Below are 10,969 nucleotides of genomic sequence, written 5' to 3'. Positions count from 1 at the left end.
GAGATAAATGCAATTGCAATGTTTCCCTATGATAAGTTTGGGTTTTATTTGTCTTGTCTTGTGATTTTATTATGCACCGCCATTTACATTATATATACGAGTTGGCAATAATTCTATATAAATGATATTATTATAGAACCAAAAAGGTTAGGTTTCAAAATCTCAATTATTTAATCTAAATCTATAAAATTCTTATTATTTTGTAATTATCAAATTTTATAATTTAAATATAGAAAATTATTCATTAATTATAAAATTAAATAAAATTTTTAATTTAATTATCGAAACTTTATTTAATTATTTTTAATAAAATAATTTCTAAAATTAAAATTTTTAATGAATAAATAAATTGAAATTAATGCATTATAAGATTTTCAAAAAATTTTGGGTGCCACAGTTAATCCTCGGCAACGGCGCCAAAAACTTGATGCAGATTTTACACCACAAACTACCGACAAGTGCACCAGGTCATATCAAGTAATAAACTCACAGTGAATGAGTATAGATCCCGTGAGGATTAATGGACTAAGCAAGTAATGGTTGACTAATTATTCTAGTTAGACAAGTGATGTAAGACCCAAAACCTTTGAAAAGTCTTTTTATGAGTAAGTCTCAAATCATATAGTTATTTATAACCTTAATTTCAGAAATATTTTATTAGAGATAATTAAGGCAATTTTTGATTTATTGGATTTGAGACGAGTTATGATTATTATCCAATTTTATAATAATTGGGTTATTTTCTATATTTAAATTATAAAGTTGATAGTTATGAAATAATAAGAATTTTATATGATATGGACTAAATAATCAATATTTTAATATATTGATATTACTATTTTGGAAAATAGAGAAATTAATTATATTATTTCTAAATTTTGGATTTGGACATTTTATTGAAAATAATTTATGAAATTGATAAACAAATAGTATTTCCTATATATAATTAGTATTGGATTTTATTTGGGTTTCAATTACTATATTGCCCCTAACCCTAATTTTTGGAAAAAAAAAAAACACACACACACACACGCACCAAACACCCTCAGCAAACTCACCCAAACCTGAAACCCTAACCTCCCTCAACACCTTCAGCACTGCAAACCCCCCTTACTGCCGCCACTTCACTCACAGTCAACACACAAACACAGGAACGGGGAAGAAGGGAAAGATAGCGCCGCTGCCGTCACGCTTGGCTGCAGCCGTCGCCGTCCTTGCTCCGAACTCGCCGACGAGTGGTCGCCACTGTGGCGCGCCGAGAGGAGAGAAATCGTGCCTGGAAGTCGTCTTGTTCTGCCGCCAAGGGTTCCATCTCAGTCAACCTGTCACAGTTGGTACTGCGGCCGTCCCTGATGGAATCCACTGTGGAGAAGAGAACGACGCAAGACAGAGGAGGACGCGCTACCGCTCCTGCCATGAATCGCGACCAGAGGAAGAAGCGGGTCATGTAAGAGGAGCAGAGGGTGGTACTTATGCCACTACGCCCCTTGCCGCCGCCGTCGAGGTCACCACGCAGTCCACTCTGCCAGCTTCCGAAAGAGAATCATGGTGGAGCTCCGTTTCTGCTTCTAGGTGGAGGAAAGCCAATGAAGGGAAAGAACGCCATTGAGTGGAGAAAAATGCCGCTATCGTGTTTCTCGGTCACTGGTAGTGGAGCTCGCATCGTTGGGTGAGCTGCCGTTCTTACCATTGCTCTGCTTGGGTTCTGTGTTGAGCACGCCGCCGTTGCCTTTGGAAGCCACTACTGAGGCCAGGATGCTATGGTGGTTGCTAATGGAGCTGCCGTTGATGAATGTGATACGGCTATGCTGATTCTGAGTTGCTGTGTCTCGGCAGAAGTAAGAAACACACTGGAATGGCAGCATCGGAGCTGCTGTTCAGTTGATGCCGCTGCCTGGGTCGTTGTGGTACAAGCCGCCGTTGATAGAGCTGCTCTGTTTAGTGATTTCTGCGAGTTTCGACCTTTCGGTAAGGGTTTTAAATTTGTGGTTTCGGTCATTTGGAATTTTGAAAAGGTTTTGATGCTGCGCGGTTTTTATAGATGACCCACCGGAGCATCTGGCCACCGCCGGAGCTGTTGCCGAGCCGGTTCGAAATTGCAGCTGTTCTGTTTTGTTAATTCGGTGAGTATATCTATTTTCAAAAACTCTGCGTTAGTGTTCTGTTCTGTGCGATAAAGTATTTGCGCTGTTAATGGTTTTAGGAGTTAGAATCCGGTTCGTTTATGCCGCTTGTAGCTGTTTCTGCTTTCGAGAGAGCAAGCAGAGCCGAGGTTCTGATTGCCGGTGATTTCGGGCTGAGCATAAAGGAATCAGTTAACGAGTTTGGGCTATGGAATTGCGTTTTGAGGTAGGGGCGCTTTCCAAAAACTATGTTTTATGTATTGGAATTATTACATATGGATACTGATGTGAGACATTGTGTATTTGGTGATTGTATCTGCCTTATGTATTATTTGATTGACTCGAATGATTATGGATGTTGGTTTGGCTGAATTGTTGTGCGGCTTTGTGAATTGTAATGTTTGAAGTTGATTCTTTAAAGATTTGAAATCTAAGTTTAATCCGTTGAGGATTGATTTGATTTGAGTTAATTATTTTGATGATTTGAGAAGTCGAATGCACTTTTGAATTCAGCCTGGTTTACTTTAATTGACTTGGTTTTGGACAAATGATTTATTTTTGAACCGATTCTTTTAAGTTTTGGAAATGAGTTAAATCAGTTGATATTGAGTTGATTTTGAAATGGTTTCCTTGAGATATTCCACTGAGGTGACTGTTGGATTTAGCTTGCTTTTGAATTGATTTCTGGTTTTGAGCTGTTGAAAAGGAATGAGTAATGGTTTAGTTGGGACCTGAACCGGGTGGCAAAAGTCCAAGTTTTAGGGGAGGTGCTGCCGAAATTTCTACAAAATCCTACTCTTGTTTGTAAAGTTATTTAAAAAGGGTTGGATTTGAGAAATTGTATTATTTGATTTATTAAGAGAATATTTATGTTTTCAAGCTTAATTTATTTAATGAACTTTATGCGTTGAGTTCGGCTTATTTAGAAATGAACTATTTGTACAGTTTGAATCACTAAAGGAAAGAATGATGCTCTAATGTTGATTTCAATATAAAAAGGAGCTTTTAGTGATTTTAAAGGAATCTAGACTTTTGATTGAGTAATCAAGTTTGAGGCATTTTGGAAGAGTTAGAAAAATGGGTTCCAAAAAGAAACCTGAAAGTGGTTTGATTCAAATGAACCGGTTCCGTTTCAAATGAGTCGATTTTTGGACCGGGTTGGAACTTGTGATTTAGTATGGCCGATTTTATATAGTAAATTCAGTTTTATTTACTTGAACCGAGAATCTATGATTTTAAGAGTTTCAATGAATTTTAAGGAATTGATATGGGTTGACCTTCCCTAAAGACTTGGGACTCTGCCGAGAAACTTTTGTTATAAAATCCCATTGTTGGAGGGGTGATTTTGAATACTTTGAAATAAATCTTTAACTTTCCATGGTTTTGGAAGTTTTGGAAAGAGAATGCCGAGAGTGACTTTGTTTTAAAAAGAGAACTCACTTTGAGTAAATTTGGCTTATGAGCCTGAGATGATTTGAGAAATGAGATCTTTAAAGCCAAGGCTAAAAAGAGTTAAAATTTGATTTCAAAGTGAAATGGCTTGAGAAAAGTGAGTTATGGCTTAAATGCCAGTTTTATGAATTTGATGATATTGAATGATGGAAGTACTGTTTTTGTTATGGGCCAGAATGGCTATGTATGATTATGAATATTGGCTGGTTCTAGATTGAACCGTGAGCCGGAATGGCTGTGTGTGATATTGATTTATGGCTGATTGCCGAATGAGTTATAAGCCGTATGGCTGGCTATGAATTATGAATTTAAGCCGAATGACTGTATTTATTGATAAATTGGTTGGTTCTGGATTGAACCATGAGCCGGATGGCTGAGATGGATGGTGATCCATGATTGAATATAAATGCATGTATGCAATTGAATGATTTGTGAATTTAAGCCAAATGGATGAGATGAAAGTTGTAAGCGAGTATGCTTGTGTTTTCTCTCTGGTTGTAAGGGTGACAGGGCACCGATCCCCTCTAATGGCGACAGGGCGCAGATACCCTCTAATGGCGACAGGGCGCAGATACCCTCTAATGATATTAATGCGCAACAGAGAGACTGTGCCCGGGTTAACTACCAGACACATCGGGTTGGCTTGATAACCGACAGATGATATCATCAGCCACTAGGACAGGCATGCATCATATGCATCTATGTGACATTGTTTGGGTGTGCATATTGTACATGGTTTGCCTTTGTGATTAACTGCTAATTGTTCTACTTGCTGTAACTGTTTGTTTGTGCTTGAACTCCTTATCTGTGTTTGCAACTGGGACTCTGTTGGAATGTGGTGATTTGATTGATGGTTGGATTGCTTGGGCCTAGGGCCGTGGTTGGATTGAGATGGACCGACGGTTGGTTTCGGTTTTGTGTTTCTGGTTTGGAAAAATATGAAAGGCTATTTTGGTTCAGTATAGATAAACCTTTTGAAAGGCTTTTGATGTTTTTGAGAACTGAACGGTTCCTCTTTTAGAAAAGATTTTCGACCTTACTTTTATTGTAAACTGATGTTTTTGAAAAGAGGCATAAGACGGTTATTAATCACTGGTACGATTTATCTTCACGTATCCTATTACAGTAATTCCCAAAAACCCTCTACTGAGAACCCTTTCGAGGATGATGTTCTCACCCCCCTACATTTTTTCTCTTTCCGGATGTGGGCACAGAATTCACGAAGAGTTTATTTAATTGTTGTTCAGATGTTCTGTATTGCTTTAGATTATTATTTATTGTACCCTCGCCTTTATCTTGAGATATTCTGTAAGAAGGATAGGAATTGTATTGGATACTGCTTGTGATATTATTTATAAATATATGTATCTATATGGATGTATCCTTTATGAGTTTTTGTAAGTTATATGGTATCTATGGATGTACGTTGTCGAATGAAAGTATTCTTGGGAGCGGTATTGCGGTTTAAAGTTTTAAACAGGCTCATATTTTTAGTATTAAATAGTATAAGTGTCGTCGTAATGTCCGAGCTATCAGAGTTGCACAGCCGGAAGCGTGAGCTTTGGTAGTTTGCAAGTATGACTCACTCACAAGGATCAACATGTAGACAAGAAAAAGAACTTCCTTCTAAATCTACTGCTGTGGCTCACAAGATTACTAACGAAGTAGATTCTAGAATGACTCAAGATTTGAAGAGAAAAGAGACCACAAATGAAGATGATATTGAAGAGTGTGGCAGTTTGCAAGAAAGGCCAACTAAGAAGGGAAAAACACGTCAATTTGCTTCAATGCCGATTGATACTTTTCTTCAACTTAACAATGAACCTGATGATGAAGAGCAATTGGATGAGAATGAAGGAGATATTATAGAGGAGCAGGACAAGGATTATATTAATCCAACTGAGGCTGAGAACATAGACAATACTTTGAAAGGTAAACTTTTTGCAGGTTCTCAATTTTTTTTCCTGTTTACTTTTTCTTAGTTTAGTTAGTTTGTTCAGTTTTTGTTAAATTAGTCAGTTTAGTTATGCATGCTTAGTGGATTATAGGTGGTTAGGAAGTTTTATCTGAATTGTAGTGGATTTAGGTTGAACTTTTTGGTTGCTGCTGATGCCTTTTATGAATGGTTTTATGAGCTGCTTTATCCTTGTTAATGGCTGATTTCATGCCTTATTTTGATTGAGCAATGATGCTGATGGCCTTATTCTGAGCCGGTTTATTAATGCTGCTTTGGTTTTAGCGAGTTCATATGGGTTGATCCCAGCTGTTTAGTGCTGCTTTATCCCTGTTAATGGCTGATCTCATGCCTTGTTTTGATTGAGCAATGATGCTGATGGCCTTATTCTGAGCCGGTTTATTAGTGCTGATTTGGTTTTAGTGAGTTCATATGGGTTGATTTTGCTGTTTAGTGCTGCTTTATCCTTGTTAATGGCAGATTTCTTGCCTTGTTTTTATTGAGCAATGATGATGATAATGGCCTTATTCTGAGCTATTTTATTAGTGCTAATTTTGTTTTACTGAGTTCATATGGGTTGATTTTACTGTTTAGTGCTGCTTTATCCTTGTTAATGGCTGATTTCATGCCTTGTTTTGATTGAGCAATGATGATGATGATGGCCTTACTCTGAGCTATTTTATAAGTGCTAATTTGGTTTTAGTGAGTTCATATGGGTTGATTTTGCTGTTTAGTGCTGCTTTATCCTTGTTAATGGCAGATTTCTTGCCTTGTTTTTATTGAGCAATGATGATGATAATGGCCTTATTCTGAGCTATTTTATTAGTGCTAATTTTGTTTTAGTGAGTTCATATGGGTTGATTTTACTGTTTAGTGCTACTTTATCCTTGTTAATGGCAGATTTCTTGCCTTGTTTTTATTGAGCAATGATGATGATAATGGTCTTATTCTGAGCTATTTTATTAGTGCTAATTTTGTTTTAGTGAGTTCATATGGGTTGATTTTACTGTTTAGTGCTGCTTTATCCTTGTTAATGGCAGATTTCTTGCCTTGTTTTTATTGAGCAATGATGATGATAATGGCCTTATTCTGAGCTATTTTATTAGTGCTAATTTTGTTTTAGTGAGTTCATATGGGTTGATTTTACTGTTTAGTGCTGCTTTATCCTTATTAATGGCAGATTTCATGCCTTGTTTTTATTGAGCAATGATGATGATGATGGCCTTATTCTGAGCTATTTTATAAGTGCTGATTTGGTTTTAGTGAGTTCATATGGGTTGATTTTGCTGTTTAGTGCTGCTTTATCCTTGTTAATGGCAGATTTCTTGCCTTGTTTTTATTGAGCAATGATGATGATAATGGCCTTATTCTGAGCTATTTTATTAGTGCTAATTTGGTTTTAGTGAGTTCATCTGGGTTGATTTTACTGTTTAGTGCTGCTTTATCCTTGTTAATGGCAGATTTCTTGCCTTGTTTTTATTGAGCAATGATGATGATAATGGCCTTATTCTGAGCTATTTTATAAGTGCTGATTTGGTTTTAGTGAGTTCATATGGGTTGATTTTGCTGTTTAGTGCTGCTTTATCCTTGTTAATGGTAGATTTCTTGCCTTGTTTTTATTGAGCAATGATGATGATGATGGCCTTATTCTGAGCTATTTTATTAGTGCTAATTTTGTTTTAGTGAGTTCATATGGGTTGATTTTACTGTTTAGTGCTGCTTTATCCTTGTTAATGGCAGATTTCTTGCCTTGTTTTTATTGAGCAATGATGATGATAATGGCCTTATTCTGAGCTATTTTATAAGTGCTGATTTGGTTTTAGTGCGTTCATATGGGTTGATTTTGCTATTTAGTGCTGCTTTATCCTTGTTAATGGCTGATTTCATGCCTTGTTTTGATTGAGCAATGATGCTGATGGCCTTATTCTGAGCTCTTTGTATAGAGACAACAGTGAAGAAAACACGAGGTCCTACACAATGCTTGAAGATTCATGCAAGACAGATGGAGGATAGAGAAGAAATTACTCTAGATAATGAAGGAGAGGCAATTGGTCCTACTGATGAAGCTGTAAATAACTTGAGCAAATTTTTGGGCACAGTGGCAAGGAATTCAGATTTTTGTCCATTAATTTACACAAATTGGAAGGGGATTAAAGATAAAGAAGCCATTTGGGAATATGTTAAAGTGAGAATATTATTATTGTTTCTTTTAGAAACTTTTTGGAAATGTACACATGTATTTTATTCTTACTAGCAAACAATTTTTGTGTTTTATAGGCTAAGTTCATTATTCCAACTGAAGGAAAGAGGATAGTCCTTGCTCGTATCAATGACAACTGGAGACGGTATAAGACCACAATCAAGCAAAATCATTTTCTGCCATACAAATGTGTTAACGAAATGCTGAAAAATCGTCCTAAAAGCATACCTGAGAGTCATTTTCGCAAGTTGATTGCTTATTGGAGAACTGAGAAAGTTAAGGTAAGACATGTGCAACTTATTGTAGTCTGTTTATGCAATTATGAGTTATATGAATTTATGAGTGAAATATGATAATTTTTTGATAATACTTGTCTCTTGCTATGTAGAAAATGTCTGCGCAGAATAAGAAAAATAGGGCACAACAGAAATTTAGCCATCGAAAGGGACCAATAAATTTTGCAAGAATACGTGCAAGATTGGTACAAATTTTTATTCTTTGTGCATTTGTATGTGTATGTGGGGTGCAAGAATACGTGCATTATTTTTAACTCTATATAAATGCTTGTTGAACTGGACTTATAGGCTGCTTCTAAGGAAAATAATGAACCACCTACTCAAGCAGAAATGTTTGTTGAGACTCGCCAAAGCACAAAGGGAAAATCATTGGATGAAGACACTTTGGATGTTATTGTAAGTATTGGGAGTTAATTTGATTAAAATAGGTTATGGATTTCTTGTGTCTTGGTAATTTGTCCATCATTTGTGGTTATCTTTATGCTTGCAGTTGAGTTAAAACAATGCTGATACTATTCTTAATTGCTATTATTTGATTTGATGTTGTCAAATGATATATGTTTTGAGTCCAAGTGTGTAGTTACTCTTTTTTGTTATTATTATTTTTTCTTCACATTAATATAGGCACATCTGCAAGCTGAGAATAAAAAGTCTAAAGAATCAGCAATTAGAGCTTTTCAATCCATATTTGGCAAAGAGAAGGCAGGGAGAGTGCGATGTCACGGAAGAGTTACCACACCAACTTTGTTGAAGAAAAATGAAGAAATTGCCACCCTTAAGCAGCAACATGCAGTTGAGAAAGCATCATTAGAGGGTAAAGTTGATGTGATGCAAAAAGAAGTAGATGAACTAAAATCACTTGTTAAGATGATGTTGCAACAAAAAAGTTCAGGAGTGGACCTTGAGATGTTAGCTGCTCAACTAGGAAGCACTTTAGGCAATCCGAACAATGATGCGCATGAGGAGGTATTATTTATTGTTAAAGTTTCTATATTGTTATGATATATATGTTTCTCCTCTCTCTCTCAAACATTTTTAGTAGACATTATTAGTATTAAAGATGTGTAGTTTTATATTTGATTTTTTTTCTTTTTTTACAGGAAAACTATGTTGAAGGGGAAATCGAACTTGGTTAAGGTCAAATTTTTAAGAGCAAATGTTACAGAGTAAAAGTCATGAACTTGTGGATCGGACATGATGATAAATCTATTTGCTACTTAGCTATTTTAACTCTTCTTTGTTATATTTTTTGCAACATTAGATGATATAGTTGAGGTTGTCATGATAGTATTGTGGTATCTTGAATGTGATTGTGGATCTTACAACAATCTTTGTAAGTCAAATTTGATGAAAAATGTTCAATTATTTTTTTTTGTGACTTTATTTAAATAGTTTAGATTATTTATTGACTATAAATAATTAAAAAAATGAAATTAATTTCATTCACGAAAAAACTACTATTGTAAATAAAGAATTATATATTACAAAAAACCGTTGTCAAAAGTTAAAAAGGACAACAGTGTTAAAACCGTTGCCAAAAAATAACAACAACGGTAACGCTTTAAAACCGTTTGTCTTACATTACTATAAAATGGCAATATTTTAAAACTGTTGCCAAAAAAACTAATGGTAACGCTTTTAAACCGTTGTCTTAGATGACTATATAATGGCAATGGTTTCAAAACCGTTGCCATAAAACCAGCTGGTAACGGTTTTAAACCGTTGTCTTAGACAACTATAAATTGGCAACAGTACAAAAACCGTTACCAAAAAACGACACCAACGGTAATGCTTTAAAACCGTTGCTATTGTGGATAACAAAACTACAACAGTTTAAAACCGTTGCCAATCCAGGTACGATTTTAAACCGTTGTATCAAGATAGAGAACGGTCTAAAACCGTTGCTTTCCGAGTAACGGTTTGAAACCGTTGTTTAAAATTTGTGTTCAAAACCGTTGCCTATACCAGTAACTTTGGCAACGGTTTTTTGGTTATCGTTGCCTTAGGTCAAAAACCGTTGCCTTTGAGCATTGGCAACGGCCGCATATACCACAGGTCAAAAACCGTTGCCAAAGCGTTGCCTAAAGTTTAGGGAACGGTTTTTCAGTCTACGGCAACAGTTTTTGACCGTTGCGAAAAGCCTTATTTGTTGTAGTGGCTATTTTGGTTCAGTATAGATAAACCTTTTGAAAGGCTTTTGATGTTTTTGAGAACTAAACGGTTCCTCTTTTAGAAAAGATTTTCGACCTTACTTTTATTGTAAACTGATGTTTTTGAAAAGAGGCATAAGACGGTTATTAATCACTGGTACGATTTATCTTCACGTATCCTATTACAGTAATTCCCAAAAACCCTCTACTGAGAACCCTTTCGAGGATGATGTTCTCACCCCCTACATTTTTTCCCTTTCAGGATGTGGGCACAGAATTCACGAAGAGTTTATTTAATTGTTGTTGAGATGTTCTGTATTGCTTTAGATTATTATTTATTGTACCATCGCCTTTATCTTGAGATATTCTATAAGAAGGATAGGAATTGTATTGGATACTGCTTGTGATATTATTTATAAATATATGTATCTATATGGATGTATCCTTTATGAGTTTTTGTAAGTTATATGGTATCTATGGATGTACGTTGTCGAATGAAAGTATTCTTGGGAGCGGTATTGCAGTTTAAAGTTTTAAACAGGCTCATATTTTTAGTATTAAATAGTATAAGTGTCGTCGTAATGTCCGAGCTATCAGAGTTGCGCAGCCGGAAGCGTGAGCTTTGGTAGTTAGGGTGTTACAAGTGAAAAGTAAGAGTTTTGAATATCAAATAGTACAGAAGACAGTGAATTGCAGGATACAAATAATAAACGTGTGAGAGAATAATATGAGAAGAGAGATAAGACTTTGGAGATGTTTAAGTTTTCGAATTAACAATCATTGTCAACTACCTT

General features: G+C 35.6%; 1 protein-coding gene across 1 annotated transcript; it reads left to right on the top strand.

The window, feature by feature from the left end:
• Positions 1-5,152: 5,152 nt before the first annotated feature.
• Positions 5,153-9,161, top strand: LOC130957432 (uncharacterized). The gene is made up of 7 exons (XM_057884288.1): positions 5,153-5,507; positions 7,473-7,714; positions 7,807-8,010; positions 8,118-8,210; positions 8,314-8,421; positions 8,650-8,991; positions 9,126-9,161. Exons 1-7 carry the CDS (start codon positions 5,153-5,155, stop codon positions 9,159-9,161), a joined length of 1,380 nt encoding a protein of 459 aa, XP_057740271.1.
• The last annotated feature ends 1,808 nt before the right edge of the window (positions 9,162-10,969 follow it).

This window comes from Arachis stenosperma, chromosome 10 (genome assembly GCF_014773155.1).
Source record: "Arachis stenosperma cultivar V10309 chromosome 10, arast.V10309.gnm1.PFL2, whole genome shotgun sequence".
Taxonomy (NCBI): Eukaryota; Viridiplantae; Streptophyta; class Magnoliopsida; order Fabales; family Fabaceae; genus Arachis; species Arachis stenosperma.
This window is presented reverse-complemented; position numbering and strand designations above follow the sequence as displayed.